Source organism: Telmatherina bonti (assembly GCF_933228915.1).
Source record: "Telmatherina bonti genome assembly, chromosome: 8".
Taxonomy (NCBI): Eukaryota; Metazoa; Chordata; class Actinopteri; order Atheriniformes; family Telmatherinidae; genus Telmatherina; species Telmatherina bonti.
In genome coordinates this window covers 34,660,518-34,681,540 of record NC_136626.1, presented here as the reverse complement: position 1 = coordinate 34,681,540, position 21,023 = coordinate 34,660,518, and the positions used below count along the sequence as shown (strand labels likewise).

Genomic DNA, 21,023 nt, shown 5'->3' with positions numbered 1-21,023 from the left:
TGGCTTGTGTCATCTTTTTGATATTTTCGGATGCTTTGTAGTTAGAGAACATTAGGACTGGGTGTCCCAGCGTACGGGAACGGAACTGGAACAGAACTGGAACAGTTATCTCGGAAATGGAAGAGTAATTAGATCATTTTGCATGCTTCATCTAATATTGCCTGTTCTTAATTCTGCTTTTTAGAATTTTATACCATTTTAATTCATTTTGTTTACAGATGAGCCTCTCTGCCTTTGTTTATTTTATTTCCTTTTTATCTAATCAATTTTATTTATTTTCCAGTTATTCACTCCTATTTATGCATTTATTTTATATTATTCATCCATTATTTGTTTTAATTGTTATCAATTTACTTACAATTTTTTATTCGCTTTTTTTGTTGTTGTTGTTATTTTTTTCCCCCAAACTTATTTGTTTTTATAAATTTACAAATAACTTAAGGCATTAGGGGTAAAACATACTGATTATTTATTTTCTCTGTGCTGGGATCATTTTTCTGTTCTGGGATCACCTTTAATTTTGATTTGTTATTATTTTTGTAAAGTTTATTGCAAACTGCCTGTTGCAATGTGATATTGAGATATTTTGATTGTTGAACTCAGGTATCAAACAGCTTAAAAATGACAAATCAGACTCGTCCTATAACAAAAAAGATTGAAACTGTGTTTGTTTTTTTTTTTTGTTTTTTTTTAAATTCAATATAATCATTCTTGATATTTTGAATGTTGAACCAAATTCCAGCAAAGGAAGGACAAGTCCTGATGCTACAGAATTATAACACACATAACAATTATTTAATTATATTTTAAAAATTAATTTTGTTATGTAACGTCTCTTATGTTTTAATGTTTTTAAAGACATAATAAATCAGACGTTGCCTATAGGCTGTACCCTGACTTTAATTCCCTCATGTTAGTATTCGCTGCTTATGCTTCCAGTTTTTGCTGCTGCTTCTTCTTCTTCTGTCTCCTTTACAAGCTTCCAGGCTTGTTCAGACGACTCATAACGTGTGGCCGCGTGATCACAGCTGTGGATGCCAAACTTGTTTGGAATCTGACTTCAGCACAGCAACACCGTCTCTCCTAAAAATAGCTGAGAGAGCAACAAGCTGTCCCCCCCAATGACACAACAAAAACCTTTCCACCATGCTGCCCACTCCATGCTGATCAAGCTGCGGCTGGAAACCACTTGTTTTTACTGGAAGGATGAGCTGTTATTCTCATCCTGTGAACTGTGGGTGAGATCTTTGTTGTTGTTTTTGGTATTAATAAGTTGTTTAGTTGTGAAATGTTAAATGGCAGGAAGTTTCACCTTTGTCAGCATTAGGAAATGATCATTCTGTCAGATAAACACAGATACGCTGTGCTTTAGACCAGCTAAGGCTAGGAGGGAAAGTTTGATAATAAGCATCATTCATCTGTTTGAGACTTCAGAAATTTGGAATATTCTGGTCTTTATTTTTTATTAATTTATTTATTTTTGTATAATTTATTTATTAACCCTTTATGGGGCAAGAGACTATTTTTTAACACTTCCTTTTCTTTCATATTCAGCATGAAACAGTTTTTTTGTTAATGTGACAACAGAATGGGGGTCTTGGTATATACCAGAAGGACAATTTTAGGTTCAAATTTCTAATTTCAAGGTATTTCATTGTGTGCCCTACAAAGGGTTAATATTTATTTCCTTTATATTTAAATGTATTTTATTTTCATATATATTTATGTAGTTTTTAGCTCTACCTTTGACTGTATTTGTCACAGTGCATGAATGATGAGGATCTAAACGCAGGGTGAATGAGCAACAGGTAAATAAAAAGTTCAGTGTTAATAACTGAAGGTAACGCGGCCAGAAAACTAAAACAGAGGGACAAGATGACCAGAACATGATCAATCTGAACAAACAAGAGTTGATTAAATATACATCGTTGAGAATAAGGTAAAGAGAAGCAGATGAAATGGCAACTGACAGCAGGTGTGTAGAGGACAGCGAGTTGAACAGAATGTACTGATGTGAGGGAGATGAGCAAACAAGACAGAAACAAAAACTTAAACTAAAACCTCCAGATTATCATAGCATTCATCTTGTTTATATGTAGTTATATATAAATCCAGGCATTAAGGGATTGAAAAAGGGACATTTTCTAATTTAATTTGTGTGTTTGTGCTTCCAGGTAAGCGTTGAGCTCAGCTGTTGGCCGTCCCTGCTGACTGGAGAGTTTCTTTTTGCATTTTGGAAAGACACTGACCATGGTGCGCAACGTGGATGACCTGGACTTTTGCTTGTCCTCCCATCCTCAGAGCATCCTCGAAGGCTTGCGTTCCCTCTGCTCTCATCCCAAACTAGTTGACGTGACGCTGAGCGCCGGTGGGAAGGATTTTCCCTGTCACCGTGGAGTACTGGCTCTCTGCAGCATGTACTTTCGCTCTATGTTCTCGGGGGACTTTGTGGAGAGCATAGCTGCACGAGTGGAGCTTCACGATGTTGACCCTGAGATACTCAGTTACTTGCTCGACTTCGCCTACACAGGAAAGCTGACGATCAACCAGAGCAACGTGGAAGGGCTGATCTGCACCTCCAGTCAGCTGCAGTTCCAGACAGTTCGGGCTGTTTGCAGCCGATACCTCCAACACCAAATCGATGCAACTAACTGCCTGGGAATCCTAGAGTTTGGGGAGATCCATGGTTGCCCCGAGGTTGTGGCCAAAGCGCGGGCCTTCCTCCTGGAGAACTTTGAAGCTGTACAACAAGGTGAGGAGTTCCTGTTACTGGGCAGGGACAGGTTGGTTGCCTGCTTGTCTGATGAAGGACTACAAATCCGGTCAGAGTACACGCGTGTGGAAGCCATCTTGAAATGGGTTGCGTATCAAGAAGAGTCTCGACTCTGCCACCTTCCTGAACTCATCAACTTGTCACGTCTCTCTCTACTCAGTCTGAGCTACCTGGCTGACACGTTAATGAAGGACAGTCTGGTGCAAGCTTCTCCCAGCTGCAGGGAAGCTGTTGAGAAAATTCACAGAGAGGTTTGTGAGTTCACTCGTCTTCTCTCTTCATCTCAGCAGATTCCAACTGTTATCAAAATGTATTATTTTTAACCAAAACATCCTATTAGAACAAATTAAAAATTGTTTAGGGCTCCCTCTTAGGGATGAGCGACACCAACATTTTTACTGTTGATACAATACCATGAGTTTATGGTACTTTTTTATTGATAACGATATCAATACTTTGTACCCTTTAAAGGACAATCAGGATTGTACCGTGTGCACTAATATCTTTATTATAATGGCAATTTGGAAAATAAATAAAACTCAAGAACATCAATACTTGCAGGAAATGCTTTTAAAACAATAAAATATGCTGATAAACAAATTAAAAATAAGATGAAAGTTAATCATTTTAAAATGATAAAATAATAATCATCCATCTTCTGCCGCTTATCCGGGGTCGGGTCGCGGGGGCAGCAGCCTAAGCAGGGAAGCCCAGACTTCCCTCTCCCCAGCCACATTTGCCAACTCTGCGGGGGGATCCCGAGGTGTTCCCAGGCCAGCTGAGAGATATAATCCCTCCAGCGTGTCCTGGGTCTTCCCCGGGGTCTCCTCCCAGAGGAACGTGCCTGGAACACCTCACCAGGGAGGTCCAGGAGGCATCCTGACCAGATGCCCGAGCCACCTCAACTGGCTCTACTCTGATCTCGTGGAGGAACCCTGCAGAGGAAACTCATTTCAGCCGCCTGTATACGAGATCTCGTTCTTTCGATCACGACCCACAGCTCATGACCATAGGCAGTAATGCGGACTCTGAGCCGGTCTGTCGTGGTGAAGAAGGAGCTGAGCCAGAAGGCGAAGCTCTCGACTGACCAGTCGATCTACGTTCCTACCCTCACCTATGGTCATGGTCATGAAATAAACAAAATAATATAAAATGATTCACATTTATTAAATGGAAAACAAAGAGTGTATCATGCAACAGTAATATAAGTATAGTACAATGAACACTAACCTGCGTGAAACCAGTGATATATCAAAACGAAACCTCATCATCATGACATCTGATAGGCCACTGTGATCATGTGACACAAAAGGAGTCCACTGCTGCCGGGCTTCTCATGTGATTTTATTGCCTAACAGTCTCACAAGTGAAAACAAATGGCAGGTTTTGTATCAACAGAATGATATATCAATATTCAAAAAGTACTGAATCCCATATTTTAACTGTTTGAAATCAAAGTGTCGACTTTAGAGTACTGATAGGCCCATCCCTATTTGCTCTGGTTTTTATTTGAAAGTCGGGGACTACTTTGTGTCAGTTTGTATCAAATAAAAATGATGTGGCATTCCCCAAGGCTCCATGTTGGGCCCCCCATTGTTCAGCACCTACATCCTCTCACCGTCTCAGCCCATGGAAGCAAACTAAATATCTGATCATAACTATGCTAAAGACCCTCAGCTCCATATTGCTGTCTCATCGGGAGGCTGTAGTCTTAAGCTGTAGGGCATCCTGCAGCTATTTAGCGCCTGAGTGTGACTTCAGCTCAACAAAGCCAAAACTGAAATCTTTGTGTTCAGAAACTAAGTTTAGCATCCCAAGATTAGTGTGCAGCTAATGTTGACCCTTTAAGGTCCTACTATACCATGTGGTAGAGGTACATTTACTGGGACAAAAAACAAAAAACTATGGAAATAAACTAGCCTGACCATCTCTAAAAACTGATTTAGGTATATAAAACCCAAACTAAGTGTTTGTTATATCTGTACTGCTTCATATTTCAAGCTTTCACTCTTCTTACATCATTAAATATTAAATTAAATTATAAATTATTATTATATTAAAACATTTTAACTTCTCAATCATTTGCTAAAAAACATTTATTCTGATTATTATTGTTCAAAACAAACAGAAAAACACAGAGAAACATTTTTTCTGGCCTTTTTGTTGGCGTAAACGTTAAAGGTTAAAATCAGTGGATCAATCCAGAAATCTTGGTGTCAACTTGAATGAGTAGCTAGATCTGTATTAAAGCAGGACCTGGGCCAAATATCTGCATCTGCAGCTTTAGAATCATGGATGCTGCTTTTGTTTTGTATCTGTGAAAAAAACATTGTGCTTTTTTTTTTTTTTTTTTTTTTTTTTAAGCATTGTTTTTGTTTTTACAGCCACTTAAATGATTCATACACATTTGCAAACTTGCATTTCTCAGGCAGATTGTTCACAGGACAACAAAACTTTATAAATACAAACTCAGAAATTATTTGCAAACATTCATTTGCAGCTACAAGATCTTCATGGCTTTATATGAAGCCCATATAAACAACATACTGATCTGGTCTCCTGACGCTATATGAGCCACAGACACTTCTAAAATTATAAAGCAAAATTTAATTTTGAATCTATTTTTTGAGTATGTACACTGCATATATTTAAAATAAGTAGCTTACTGTGTGCATTGTTCCGTATGAATGTTTATTACCGTGTTTATTTATGTATTAAATCTTCTGTATTAATATTGTTACTTTGCCTAGAAGCTGAATTTTGCTCCAGAATACTCTGACAGACTCAACTCTCCGAGTCCACAAGCAAACCTGCAGGAAGTGCTGTTTGTGATGGGAGGCCGCTCACTCGATGATGATGATGAGGAAGACTCAGATGAAGAGGAAGACCGAGACCCGAGACTGCAGAGACTGCTGTCCAGGAACTGCGCCTTCTACAATACGAAGAGTAGTGAGTTATTTATTCAACCAGTCAAAATTTCAAGCATGTTAATGTTGGGAACCATCTGTCTGACTGTGAAACTGTTTGGCAGAAATTACAGGTCGTTAAAAGTGTTGACAGAAAACTGGCTGTGGGGGGAATGTGGTCTGGATGTGACAAAACTGGATCCTCTTCTCACTTCCTGAAATGGGGTTTTTATTGTGCACACTGGAAGAAGGCAGTCACGTTATTTTCACGTTAAGAGAACAAAAGCATGTCTGCATCCCATTTTAAGACTTACGGTCTTGTGAGGGTCCAAAACATCTCAAGATTTACATTTTTTAAACGGTTTTAGACAGAAAAACAATTATCTAATTCTGACTTTTACTAAACTGTTCCTTGAGTATCTGCATATTTATCTCACACATTCTCAACATAACTGCATTTATAAATGATTTTATCTTGTGATTCCCCTGTAAATGGTTGTTTTTCTTTTTTTTCCCTCTCTATCTGCAGAACAGTGGCACGAGCTCCCAAATTTTCCAAATCCCAACAAGTGGGGTTACTCCATGGTGTCCTTGAATAATGATGTGTATGTCACAGGTCGGTGCTTTGTAATCTTCATATTCTCTTGCAAGGAACACAAGACCATGTCAGATTTCGATGAAGTGGTCTTGTCTGTCTGACAGGGGGCTCACGAGGTTCAAATACCAACACGTGGTCCACCACAGAGACCTGGAAGTACACCACCAAGGAAGGGAGATGGGTTACTGTGGCACCCATGCTCCGGCCTCGAACTAACCACACATCGGCGACACTCAACGGGGAGATTTATGTCATTGGAGGTTGGAAAAAACACATATTGTTCTTGTAAAACTGCAACGAAGGAGAAAGGCCAGGTAAACTCTAAGAACTTCTATTTCTGTATCTTTTAGGTACAACATCGGATCGAGTTGAGGTTGAGCATTATGACCCTTACAACAACACCTGGGCTTTGACGTGTCCCGCTTTAAAATATGTGACAAACTTTACGGCCACCGCTTGTCAGGGGAAACTCTACGTGATTGGATCGTGTGCAGTGAAATACAATGCGCTGACCATGCAGTGCTACAACCCTGTCATAGGTAGGCGGGCTTTTACAAGCATATGACTGCTGTCAGATAAAAACCCAGCGTTCCCGCTTAACTACCACTTTCAATATTCATCCTTCACTATCTTTTCCTGTCTTTCCTTTTTTGCAGCTGTATAAATCCAAAAAAATTATTTTTACATAATTTTATTTCATTTAAATGCTTTCATTTAATATATTTTTAAGTCAATATTTGTTTATTTATGGTGGGATAAATTAACCCACCATGCTAGTTAATTCGTTGCTCTAAATACTCTCAACTAGTGAATGTAAGCGCCTGTTAAAAAAAATGGCTGCAGGGCCGAAGTATCAGTCCGTCCTGTAAACTTGTCAAATGTAAATGTCTCTATGTTTAACCTTGGACAAGCTGACTTGAACCTTGAATTTCCCCTCGGGGATATATAAAGTATCTTTGATTTGATTTGATTTGATTTAATGGTTGTTTGTTTCTTTGGGTTCATCCTGCATCTCCACACACCATTGCAACCCTAAATGGAACTAAGCCTAATTTAATTTAATTTAATTTAATTTAATTTAATTTAATTTAACTTAACTTAATTTAATTTAATTTAATTTAATTTAATTTAATTTAATTTAATTTAATTTAAGGCAACATCATTGACTAGTATTGATGAATGTACAATGTATTAATGTAAATAAATGTAAACAGGCCGGATTTTTCATAGACTCAACCCAAAACAGACAAGACAAACAATAGAGCAACACTATAAGGAGGGCAATAAAAACAATTATCACAATTTTTTGTTTTATAATCTCATATAATCACAGACAATGTTGACTTAATTGAACCTGCTTTAAACCTGCTTAAAGCGCTCATAAGGCCGAGCCTACTGCTCATGAAGTGCTATCATTAAAAAAATTACCTATTAAAAAAGTTTCTGTTTGTGATGAAGTACAAATTTAATGTGTTTTGTTCTTCTTTTTAAAGATAACTGGATCAGTGTATGGTCACCATTCATCCCTAAGTATCTGTCCTCTCCTCGTTCAGTCTGTGTGGATGGAACTATATATCTGGTAGCTGACAACACTAAAAAGGTCTTCTCATATGATCCAGAGGCAAACATATGGCAGAAGGTGAGCTTATAGCTGCTGATGTGAACACTCCAGCTACAAATCCAACAAAAGAGCAGCAAGACTAGTTTTTCACTTTCTTTCCTTTCATAAACATAAACATAAACTTTTGATTATTAAACTTTTATTAAACATAAACTTTTGATTATTTTTCTCTCTTTTCAGGTCCAGCTTCTTCACATGCTTCATGAAAATGGTGGGCTGGTGACCCTGGACAGGAAGCTGTTTGTCACTGGAGGTCATTGGAAAGGAATGGAGGGGGACTATGGGGTGGAAGTAGAGGTTTACAACAGAGCGTCCAACACCTGGGAGGTGGAGTGCTTTCTTCCAAGACTCTGGTTCTACAGTGGAGTCTGCACCATCTTCCTAGATCCATCCCAGTGGCCTGAGTTTTCCCCTTTAGATCCAACATAATGGCAATGGGATGTTTATCCCAGGACGTCAGTGTGCCTGAAAATAGTTTGTTACATGATCCTCAGGTATTCTTGTTGTATTCATGTTGTTAGGCCTCTAGTGGGTGTTTATTTCAACTTTGTATTGTGTGTTTGAGATCTGAATTTCTTTTGTGAAACTATTGAACAATTTTAGTCAGTCAGGACAACTAGTTGGTCAATTCTTCTTCTTCTTATATAATAATAATAATAATAATTATTATTATTATTATTATTATTATTATTATTATTGTTATTATTGTTATTATTATTATTATCAGTAGTAGTAGTAGTAGTAGTAGTAGTAGTAGTAGTAGTAGTAGTGGTAGTAGTAGTAGTATAAGTAGTAAATAAAATGTTCAGACTCTTCATTAATGTGAATAAATGTAGTAAGCTTTCCCTTAGCTTGTGTGTGTGATCATTAACTCATTGGCATAATAATATATTATTATTATTATTAGTAGTAGTAGTAGTAGTAGTAGTAGTAGTAGTAGTAGTAGTAGTAGTAGTAGTAGTAGTAGTGGTATAAGTTGTAAATAAACTGTTCAGACTGTTCATTAATGTGAATAAGTGCCGTAGGCTTTACCTTAGCTTGTGTGTGTGTGTGTGTGTGTGTGTGTGTGTGTGTGTGTGTGTGTGTGTGTGTGTGTGTGATCATTAACTAGTTCGGCTCGAACCGTCTTTCTTCACCATGGAAACGCGAAATCTAGCTTTCTGTTACTATAGGAACGGAGCGCGTGGTCTCCGTGGCAACGCCAGAGGACTACAACCGTTCAACATGGCTGCTGTGTGTCCTCCTGAAGTTTTCTGGTTTTAATCTCATAGCAGTGATTTTTTCCCCCCCTTCCTTTTAAGTACACTTTGAATATTTGCTACTTAAAGTCATTTAAAAAAATATTATCTCTCCGGATAACAGTCAAATTAGACACGTTTGTCGGCTTTTGTCTAAAAGTTTACACGTATTTAGCTGCTAATTACAAAGTTAACCAAGATATTTAAAACACACAGAACAAACATATTGTGGTAAAGCTGGGCATGTTTTTACGATGAGTTTTCAACGGGGACAAAGTGGAAACTCACCCAGACTGGAGGCTGTGATTCAGGTTGGTAAATGAGCATTTAATCACTGTTTTATTTGTAGTAATTGTTTATTATTACAACCATATAAAAGCAGGACCTGGCAGAGGAACACAGGTGTGAACAATTCTTTATCCTCACCTGGATATGATTTAATCTATTTTAGATTTATTTCGATATTTTTAAAAAGATTTTCTGAAGCAAAAAGTTTTAGAAAATAATTTTTTCACATGTAATATTCTACAAATATTATATTTGTTATATATATATATATATATATATATACATATATACTTCTACAAATATATATGTATATATATATATATATTATTTTACTTTTTTTAGTTTATTTAATCTATTTAGAAATATTTTCAAAATATCATATTATTATATTTATTTAATAGAAATATTCTATAAAAATCAACTTGTATGGCTTTCTTGTTCTGTTTATCACTGATGTAAAGTTGGTAATTACATGGACATGAACATGAAATTTTACACTGTATTGTTCTGCAGTGAGTGGCAGTATGTTGGGTGACTCGCGAGCTTTACTAAAGTTGCAAAATTAAAAATATACCATCTTTCCTCAATAATATGCTAGAAAACAGCCTTTAAATAGGTGTCTGCTGTAGTGGACACAATGGGTTAAAAAAATGTAATCTCATAAATTCCAATAGAGTCATTCCCAATATGACATAAAATATCAGATGCCTTTTTTTTTTTTTTTTTTTACTATTTCTTTGGTGGCAGCAACACATCTGTAAAAAGTTGGAACGGGAGCAACAGAAAGCTACAAAAGTAACTTCTCTAACCCAAAAACATGGGGTTAAGTTAAATGGCAGCAGGTCAGGAACATGACTGGGTGTAAAATTAACATTTTGGAGGAGCAGAGTATCTCAGATGTTAAGATAGACAGAGCTTCACCGTAAAAGAAGTACATTTCAATTTTCGGAACAATTTCAGAAAATGTACTTCAGTATAAAACTGTAAAGATTGAAGATCACACCATCTAAGTGTATAACACTGAAAGATTCAGAGAATCAGAAGGAATCTCTGTGTGTGTGAGACAGGGCTTGAAACACCTCTGTCTTCTCTGGACCAAAGCTCATTTAAAATGTTCTGAGTGGAAACCTGGATGAAGATGTGGAATAGTTTGTGGACAGCATGGACGGCGTGTCCTGCAGACTAAAGAGGAGAGGGAGCATCCAGCTTGTTATCAGCCTGCATCTCTGATGGGATGGGGTTGCATTAGTGCCGATGGCGTGGGCAGCTTCCACATCTGGGAAGCTCCATCAATGCTGAAACATCTGCTCCCATCCAGACAACGTCTCTTTCAGGGAAGACCTTGCAGGTTCCACCATGCTGAACCACATCCTGCATCATCACAGCAGCATGGTGGAACAGGAGAACTGGTCTGCTGCAGTCCAGTTTCACCAGTACAAAACATCTGGAGCATCATGGAAGCAGAAATCCAGCAACAAGGTCCAGTAGAGCAGCTGGAATCCTGCATCAGACCAGAACAAGACAACATTCCTCTCCTGAAACTCCAGTAGCTGCTCTCCTCACTGTCCAGATGTTTACAGACAGATGTTAGAGGAAGAGGAGATGCTAACGATGCTAAACATTATCTTGGAACTACTTTTTAGAGATGTAGTACCATCAGTACCATGTAGCACCACCATGTGCCATCAGATTCACATGTAGCTCATATTTTTAATGTAATAAACATCTGGTCCTGTGATGGATTGGCGACATGTCCAGGTTGTATCCTGCCTCTCGCCCGATTGTTGCTGGAACAGACTCCGATTTTCCCTCGACCCTTATGTGGAACGAGCGATAAAGTAAATGGATTGATGGAACTTGCACAGAAGTACAAGAGATGTGACTGTTTCTTCTCCCAGTGCAGTCTAACATGAGTGAGATTGTTATTTTACGCTCTGCTAAGTATTGTATTTGGTGACTGATGTGATTGTAGAAGCTGGAGGCGTCTCTGCTTGAGTCTGATGGCAGCTCAGGAGACAGAAGTCTGACGCTTCAAGGTGAAGGACAGCAATCCGAAGCCACAGCGGTGCCTATCTCCACTCGCATATGCCAGATCATCACCAGCAACCTGGCTGAGCAGCCAGCTGGTAGGAAATAGAGCAAACCCAGAGTAACACCCAAACAAAAGTACAGATAAAAACCCTGCCTTAATAATGTGCTGAGTCTCACTTCTTTATACATGATTCATTTCCTAATCCTAGCTGGGAGCTCTGAGGTCAGCGAGCCGGAGGAGAGCAGGGCCCTGAGGGAGCAGATGTCCCCTAGCCAGATGGACCATGACCAGCCGCTTGTCAAACACACACCTCTCACAGCGAAGGTAGGAGTGGCGCACAGAGGAACACTTTCTCAGGTAAAGGTCAAGCTGTGGATGATAATTACATATTTAGTATTTTGTCAAGCTTTTCCAGCTCAGCACTTGTTTTGTAAAGGAAAATAAAAGAACTTCAGATGTCATGAAAGTTATCTCAGAGAGAAAATAGGAAGAACAGATGACACAGCTTTTTTCATTGCATATAGATACCGTATTCATCCAACATGCATGTATTTGCAGTTATCAGTAAGTTTGATGAAAATCTTTGTACTGCACTGTTTACTACTTTAGTTCACTACTTTACTGTTAACTGGCCTTGCCTTTGAAAATGTTACTACACAGCTGACAGAACTGGTAGATTGCAGGTCTGCACGCTACACAACAGTCACGCCATAACATTAGTTACTGCAAAACTAAAAGCATTTTACATAGAGTAAGGTTCCAGTAAACATCAGTCTGCAGTACTCTTTCCAACAGGCAGAGCCATGAATAAACAGCAAAAGATGATTTTCCATCCACCAAGAGGGTGCCAGAGCAGAGTAATGATCACATGAATGTACATCTTTAAATGCACATATTTTATCAATTAAAATTCTGTGTTAAGCACTCTATAATCATTCTCTGTGCATGCAGGGAGAGTGTACATCTGGATACATGTGTGTGTGTGTGTGTGTGTGTGTGTGTGTGTGTGTGTTTGACTTTCTAAGGACAAATAGGAGAGGGGAGGGTGCCTCATGAAGGGTTTCCTTGTGGTCTGCTCAGGTAGACTCAGACCCCCTGTGCTTGCGTGGACCGGCGTCTCTCTTCATTGCCCCCCATGGCTGCCCCTCCATGTAATGGCAGCTGTTTTGGGGGGGAAATTGTGAAGGTCACTGGGTTCCTCCCTTGAGACCGTTGAAGAAAAAGCTCATTTTTCATGGTGTACAAACAGCCATTTGTGATAACACTGCCATCATTCTGCTGCATTAATCTAATATACTCCCACTGTTTTCTTTGCTCCTGGAATTTACTTTAAAACCATGAATATAAATATAACCTAAATACCATGACAGATATATGTAGTATGTTTATTTAGTTGATATTTTTAGATGTGTTGTTTGTATTTACTGCACAAACAAATGCACATGAATTGGATGTAGTAGTTTTTTTTCTCAAGTCCAGAGGGTCGATACCAGTCTCCCGTTCTGACTTGTCTCTTCTTATGAAAGTTTCTGTCATCGTCACTGTTTTCTGTCTGCTAAAACAGCATGATTGTTTAGCAGCTGTGCTTGTGTGTGATGTTAATTCAATGTGAAAGTCAGTGCCCAAGAGCCAAAATTGCTGCCTTAATCATGGCTAATGGGTGAAGCTAACAAGCCAGCAGCCTTAAGTTACCACATAGTTTTCCCCCAAAACGTATAGTGCAAGTTAAAATCGCCAGTATATTCTACATGTTGGATAAAGTTATATTAAAAATGAGCACATTATGGATTATTTTTTATTTCTGTATCCCACCAAGGATCCAAACCCAACTGGAGTGTAGTGTTCCTCTTGCAGGTTTTAGCTGCATATGCTGCTGTAAAGTATCCCGCTGGGACTCAGTATGACCTTGCCCGTTTTACTGATGGCAGTCTCACAGTAACAGGCTTACAGATAGAGTATGCCCCCTGCAGTTTCTCAGGCCAAACATCCCTTCCAGGTTCAACAGTGATGTGCCTGATCATAGCACTCACGTCATAGCTTTTCATTAAAGGTGGAGTATGTAAGATTTTCAATATTTTTAAAAAAAAATTTAACTGAAAAAATAACTACAATCATAATTACATAGTTTTTTAAAACATGTAGGTTCCAGTCTGTCCATATTTAATGTGTTATTAAATTATTAAAGTTTAATTAATGACAAAGACCCTTCTTAAATGTTTGCCTACCAGTAAAAAAAAAGTGCTTTTTGTCATTTGTCATTAATTAAACTTGTAATTTGATAACATATCAAATATGGACAGACTGGAAACTACGTGTTCAAAAAACTAATATTGGTTGTAGTTATTTTATTAGTTAATTTTTTTTTTTTTAAAATATTGAAAATCTTACATACTCCACCTTTAAAGTTAGATCATAGAAAATCAGCATTTTCATTACATTGTTTACTGTTAGGAATGATAATCCTCCAACAATAATTTCAGATTCGCGATTCAAGGGTCACGATTTCTCAGCAAACTTATTAACAAGTAATGAATGCAGAACTGTGCTTTAAAAGTTCCTTGACGGAGGTCAGTAAGATTTTTGTTTGCTGCAGCCATCAGCCTCTGCAACAAAACCTCAAATTAATTATTATCTACTACAATACTGCTGGATGTATAGTCATCTTTAGAGTAAACACTTGAGGGTGGTGTTGATTTTTCCATTTGCAACAAAGCTGCATGGTGGTGTGGTGGTTAGCAGCAGCCCCTCACATTCAAACCCGCGGCCTTTGAGTGGAGTTTGCATGCTCACCCCATCTCCAGCTTCTCCCTACAGTCAAAACTTACATGTTAGGTTGATTAGTGTTTCAAGATTGAGCATGAGCAGTTGTTTGTCCCTATGCTGGACCAGTCACCTGTCCAGGGTGTACCCTGCTTCTCACCTGATGGTAGCTAAGATAGACTCCACCCCTGCTGTGACTCTGCATAGTAATAAGCAGGTAAACAATGGATGGATGTCATTACAAAAAAAGTCACCCATTCCTTCATAAAAACAAGTGTTATTAACAATAGGTTTGATTTTGCCTTCTTTTTCACCTTTTACTGAAGTGGGATGCTGTCAGGGGAAGCCAGTCCACCACAATATATGTGACCATTTAGAAACATGCATTATCCCAAATCCCCCAGTTTTTTCCCAGTGTCTTCCTTGTCTTCGAGCTGACAGACGATTATTAACGCAACCCTGATGAGGTCACACCTGGACTCTAAAAGCGTTCCTCTGTGTGTCTGTTAAGTCACTCTGTGTGATCTCTGGTGACCCCAGAAAATTGCACCTGAACCAGGATAAACCCTGACCTACTTTGCGACTCGGATGGCCTCATGAGGAACGTGCTGGATGGATTCTGTACCTGCTGTGTTGCTTTTGGAGCCCTGCCAGTGTGTGTTTTTTCATACGTACATGTCCATGAGCCACTGCGGGAACACTTAGCGACTGCCTGCAGAACGCTGCGGTGTGACAGTCGGCTGGATAAAGATAACCTCTGCTGAATGATTTCTGATGCCATCTGCCAGTGCTCGCTGCTGGGTCTCATCTCAATAAACCAGCCAAACATAGTTGGAGCAGATAAAGTCAGCTTTTAGGAACCGTTTCTGGTTTCTTTTACCCCGTTGCCTCCTTCTGTTTGCAGCTTGTTTTTCCTGCTGGCTCAATCTCATCCATTTAGGCCGACGTTTAACTGGAACACTTCCAAAACATATCAGTTATCAATGAGCGTTGTAAAAATAATTGCCCTGCACCCCCCTTGTTGGGAGCTAAAATGGCAATAAAGCTAAGAGAATTTTAGATTCAGTGTCTTGTGTTACCTGACTTTAAAGACTAACATCAGACTTTTCTCTTCTGCTAACTTGTCAAAGAGATGTTGAACTGATTGTCAGGAGGTCTACATAAGGGTAGCATGGCATTGTCCTTGACACAGGCAGCCATGTGCTTGTGAGAGCACACTGTGTATTATTAGATTGACACATTTACGTAGATCACTTGTATCCCTTATACCATTACAGCAGCTGTTCCCATGCATGACCACAAAGTTAGCTATATGCTAACTCCTTCTCCTCCCTTCCATTTTCCCTGTTTGTTAATTGCAGTCATTGATAACACATAAACAGCTTTCACAGTCAGCTGGGGCTCTTTTACAGTGTTAGCACTCAGGGGGCAATGTGAGGGGAGGGGGGAACGGGTCTGTTGTTCGTGTAGGATAGTACGTTTCTGGGCTGCTTGGGGGCGATGGACATCCGCTCCAGCTGTGTTTAGGAATCTGACAGATAGTGCACTCCATTAATTCCCTTTATTAAGCCTCTGGGCCCAGGCCAAGCCAGAGAAAACTATTGCAGCTGTAACCCTTCACATGCTGGCTGGACTCTGCACTCGTGGCCAGATGTCGCTCAGAGTGAGTCAGACATGGAGAGAAAGAGGTTTGAGGTTGTTGATTTGTTTCTACAAGTGCCTGAAATGGATATAAAAACAAATATTATGGTGTTATGTAGTAGCAGAAGAGAGAAACAACTTCACAAAAGCTTTAGACTTTCCAGAAAACCCAGCTGGTTGTTTGGATAAACTGGTGCGTTACCAGACCTCTAAACGTTGTAGCATTAGGTCAGTGAGAGAATCCCGCAATCATAACTTGGTAACTGGATGGATTGGATTTTTTTGATCTACCACATGAGCAAGGCAGCAAATTTTGGCCCAAACACCAAAGCCTTCACATGGGCCTTGAAAATGATTCTCTTGTTGCCTGTTGGCAGTTGAATCAAAGCAAAGATTATCCCTTGATGTTGTTTGAAATATTTATCAAAAGAGACAATACAAGGAGTGGCACAAATCATAAATATCAAGAAATATAAAACGCTAATTCAAACCACATTTTAAGAGCCTGAAACATTTTACACTCAAGAAACGGATACATGGGAATAAAAAAAGAAAGGAAGCGTAGCTACCATATGGAGGCATAAAACATGCCATGACATAAATGCTGTTTTTGTATAAATTACATTTTGAACATTATTGCCGAATGGGACTTGGTGACCTCAAAGAGTTGGGCTGTGGTGGGAGTGGGTTAAGCTCGCTTTAGGGAACCATGGAGGCTGCTAAAGAGTGATTGTACTCTGAAACAGATCATAAATAGCAGAGGGTTCAGCAAGCACACTTCTGGGCCCCCACTAAGCCCGGTAAGCCCCTGAGTTAGGGCAGATGGAAGACTGAGATTATTTCCTTCTCTCTTTTGCCTTTACAGTCATCACTGGGTGGGTGTGTAGTGAGGAACAATGAGTTCAAGCTCACATGGACATGTGGGTGATGAGATGTTTGTGATGCAAGTCCAACCAAAGGAGTAGATGGTGGGGGTCTCCATATCAAACTGTTAGAGCACCCTCTTGGAAGCTTCCTGCACAGAGCATGGCTAATCCATAGCAGCCTTCAGCGCTTGCTTTACAGCTGACTGGGGAGAAACCATAAAAAAAGCGTCATCTCTGTGGTGCGTGGAGTAGGGGCGAGGCTCTGGCTAGAAGCCCACATGCTGTAGCTCTGCGTGAAAAAGTGCAACGACTTTGTGCATCAAGTTAGGGTGCGGATCCGAAGGAGTTGCCTGGGGCACCTGGTCACTGAGTGCACGACAAGATTGGAAGTCTGCAGTCAGCAGTAGTAACAGCTGAGCAGGCTTCATTTGTTGACAATATTCGGTACAGTGTAAAATGCCGTTGGTACATTCCACTCCTAGATGGGCTGGGAAATCACTGCAGTCTGTTTTTTTAGGGGATTTAATCTCAGAATGCTAGATTAAATATAGCATTCTGCTAGAATGCTAGATTAGTAGTAGACTACTACTACTACTGCTACTACAGTATTTAGCAGACACTTTTTTCCAAAGCAACTTAGATCTGATAGTGATAACAACACAAGACAGAAATCAAACAGTAGTGGTCATCATAGATCGGTGACAGGGTGCTGCGAGTCCAGTTGGAAACAGGTGTTACTACGTAGAGCTGGAGGCAATGCTTTACTATGTTTACTTACCTCCCTGCATAAGTCCCTTTGGTAAATAACGAGAAATAATTAATCGCACAATATCATCTTGGGCGCAGCTTTTTCGGTGAATACTGTGGCAAAGAACTGGACACATCTCTAACTTTCTAACATGTAGAAGAGTTAAAATTCGTTCACATCAGGATGGTCCACTAGACTCGGTTTGATTGGGGACTCGGCTCAGTTGTAGGCGGGTGTATCCATGCAGTCCGAGATTGCATTCACGTTGCACTTTGGTCAAATGCTCCAAACCTTTACAATAACATATCCCCATTCCCACCAAAGGTGGCGCTGCGCTAGTATTTAGCTAAAGAGGATAAGACCTGCGTGAAGAAGAAAACTCCGTTGGGAGCTAAACAGAGACAAAACTATGGCTGTTTTGGGTTTTTATTGTGTCTTATTCAAGTATACTGCAGAAATACACTGCAACAATGGACGCAGTATGAACACCAGACAAGGCAGAGGACCCTTAACGCCATCACTATGTATTTACCCACAATTCAATGCTACGCCACATGCAGGAAATTACTTTTTTGTAGTCCGCTTCCTGTATTTGGTCCGTTTGAACCTGCATTTATAGGCAGACCGAGTCGGCTTCTTTGATCTGAATCAGAATTAGTTTTAGTTTGGCATGTTCACATTTCCCCAAATGATGCGGACTTTCCGTGCAAACAGTTTTGGATTTGGATCAAAAAGGCTGATGTGAACGTGTCCTTAAACTAAGTCCTGAAATTCTTCTTATAGAACTGAGTCTGTAACTTGCTCCTAAAAGCAGATAAGGACTCTGTGGATCAGACAGTTTGGTGGGTCATTCCACCACTGTGGAACAACAGAGGAAAAAGGTCTGTCTAGTGATTTAGTCCCACATTGTGGTGGTAACGCTCAGCATCTTTCACTGGTAGAGCTGCCGAGAGGGAGAGTAGCTCTGGAAGAAGGAGTGAAGGTAGACAGGAGCTACTGGATTTATTGTTTTGTTGGCCAGTAGGCGTTTGCTTTGGAGTATCCAAGTGAGGGAGAGTCCAAATCCGTTGGAAACAGGAGTGCCTCAGCCCTCATCTGTTTTCGCTGTTCACTTCCTCTCTCGGTGCAGTTGTAGGCTCTCATGACTTCTGCTTCCACTTCTATGCAGATGACACTCAGCTTTTCCTTTCCTTCCCACCTGACGACACAATCGTTTCACTGAGAATATCAGCTTGCTTTTCTGATATCTCTGCATGTCTCCAAAACATTTAGTTGATTTTTCTTTTCATTGAGTATGGTTAAGAAAATCAAATAACCATTAATAGGAGTGTTATGTATCTTTTTTTTTTTTTTTTTTTAAAAAGGGGGCAGAAATTACAAGAAATTTTCTGACACCCTAAACTGTAATCAGTGTATAAATAAAATTTGTTTACATTTTCTATCCATCAATTTGGTCCAATTATCCAAGATTGGGTTGCAGAAGCGACATACCCAAACATCCCTCTCCCCAGAGACGCCTGGGCATTCCCATTCCTCATCCCATGTCCCAGCTAGATATACTTAAAATCCAGTTGGCCAGTAGCGATCGTAATGAAATTAAATTAAATGATTAATACTTTATTAATCGGATGCCCATACACCATCTTCCTTTGTACATATCTGTGAAGTAAATGTTTGAATAAATCAACTAATTAACAGTTTAAATTATGCTGCATCTTTTTAAACTTGGTAAGTTTCTGGAAAAAGGATTGTACAAGCTTGTTAGCGAGTAAGTATTATTGCTACAGTCGTGCCAAAATACTTGAAAAGATGCATAATCACTTGTTCTCCTCACACAGCTGTTTCCAGGAGTCCCTTTAAACACAGCTGCTGCAGTTCTGTGTGTTTCAAACACTCCACCCTTGTTCCCGTTTCTCAATCCCCGTGGCTGTCACCTCAACAACGGGCAGTAAAAGACGTTTTTGTGCTCTCCGTGTCCGCTGAGTGAAACACCGAAAGCCCAGAGCCAAGCATGCTTTCGCTATTAATGTAGTTTGCAGTATAAATTTCTGAAAAGGGCATTTGAAAATGTGTTAATAATGGTGGCAAAGTGACTTGGTCTCTTGTTGAACAGTGAGACTATTGTCTTGGCTCTCTTGGAGCCTGCTGGAGAGATTAAGCACCCAGAGAAGAAGTACAGAGATGAAGTAGAGAGGAGAGGAGGGAGGGTGTGGGTCTCAGGGTTGATTTGAAGGGCTTGGATGTTGGTTTGGAGCGTGTTGAAGGGGAAGGGACTCCCTCTCTCTCTCTCTCTCTCTCTCTCTTTTCCTTTCTTTGAGAAGTCGGCGAGGGCAGCTGGAGGCACGCAGCGTGTTGTAGCGCTCTAGGGCCATGTGGTTTGTATTAGTGAGGACAGGGTGTCTGGCACCAGGATGGAGAGTGGGTGGTGCAGATGGAGTTAAGGGTGTATAAGGTTGAGAGGTTACAGGACATTTGGATTTGCAGATATGGGAGAAAATCTAAGAATCCACAGTGAGAACGAACGATGAGGATGATTATGTATCTGTTTTTAGATGAAAGTGACAGAAATAATCATGCAAAAACAGCAACAACTCATACTCTGCTTAGGTAGTTTGTTCAGCCCCCATAAAATGATGCTGTCAAATATATTTTGGTTGTTCTGCTTAGATGAGGGAAAACACTACTGAATAATCAATCACAGAAGTACTGATTAAATGTAAATGTTCATATCTAAAAAGAGGATTTAAAGCATGTTTTTGGCAGGACATGTGTCATAATGTGTGTTTTGGTTTTTGTTCCTTGTCTTGTTTAGCCTCGTTCCTGTTCATTAGTTTCACCGTGTTCAGTTGGTTCATCTGTGTTACCTGTGTCTCGTTGTGGCTCAGTGTATTTATATCCCTCACCTGTTGTTTTTACTTTGCGGGTTAATTGTGTTTGAGTTTGTCCCCTGAGTTCCAAGTCTCCTGTGTTCCTGCGTTCCTGCGTTCCTGCGTTTAAGAAATAAGACCTGCTTGATTCTGCATTCCCGCCTGATGTCTCTGCATTTGGGTCCACACCTCCAGCATCCCTGCGACAACATGAGGAAGATGTCACTTTTTATTTTTGTGTTTTTATGCATATATGTACATATGTTTCGATTTTTGGGTTGTTGACTGGGTTCATATAAATAGAAACATGTAGCTGAGTTTTATTGGGTAATAGAGCTAATCTAAAGACAAAGTAAAAGTTTAATGATAGTGGAAAAGGGATTAAAGTAAATAAGTATGAGCTTCCTCTACTCCTGTTTAAACATGTCAAATATTATCACTATTTTTTCCTCTCACTTTTGTTTTTGTTGTTTTGTTTTTTATTGCCATCTTGGTTTTGTTTGTTTGTAACATGTTAAAAAAAATCCTGTATTCAAACTCTGCAGATCATTAAAACATTAAACATCAATATTTTATAGTATTGGTTTCCTCATGAATGCATTAGCTTTCAAATTCCTCATGAATATGCTCATTTAAAACAACTACTTTTATTCATACTGTCATGAATAAAAAATATGATATAAAG

The 21,023-nt window shown here is 39.5% G+C and overlaps 2 protein-coding genes across 3 annotated transcripts in view; both read left to right on the top strand.

Moving 5' to 3' along the window:
- Window positions 1-1,130: 1,130 nt before the first annotated feature.
- Window positions 1,131-8,743, top strand: klhl30 (kelch-like family member 30). 2 transcript variants are annotated; one of them, XM_079244533.1, is made up of 8 exons: window positions 1,131-1,234; window positions 2,175-3,024; window positions 5,524-5,722; window positions 6,209-6,295; window positions 6,382-6,537; window positions 6,628-6,816; window positions 7,771-7,916; window positions 8,079-8,743. In XM_079244533.1, exons 2-8 carry the CDS (start codon window positions 2,251-2,253, stop codon window positions 8,325-8,327), a joined length of 1,800 nt encoding a protein of 599 aa, XP_079100659.1. In that variant the 5' UTR covers window positions 1,131-1,234; window positions 2,175-2,250; the 3' UTR covers window positions 8,328-8,743. The 2 variants fall into 2 exon arrangements, with proteins under 2 accessions (XP_079100659.1, XP_079100660.1); XM_079244534.1 differs by having other exon boundaries at window positions 1,145-1,238.
- Window positions 8,744-9,390: 647 nt separating this feature from the next.
- crocc2 (ciliary rootlet coiled-coil, rootletin family member 2) overlaps window positions 9,391-21,023 on the top strand; it is a gene marked incomplete at both ends in the record, with an annotated part of 66,841 nt that continues 55,208 nt past the window's right edge. The window contains 3 exons of the mRNA XM_079245725.1: window positions 9,391-9,447; window positions 11,397-11,550; window positions 11,665-11,780. Coding sequence (XP_079101851.1) covers window positions 9,391-9,447; window positions 11,397-11,550; window positions 11,665-11,780 — 327 coding nt within the window. The remainder of the gene's footprint in view (window positions 9,448-11,396; window positions 11,551-11,664; window positions 11,781-21,023) is intronic.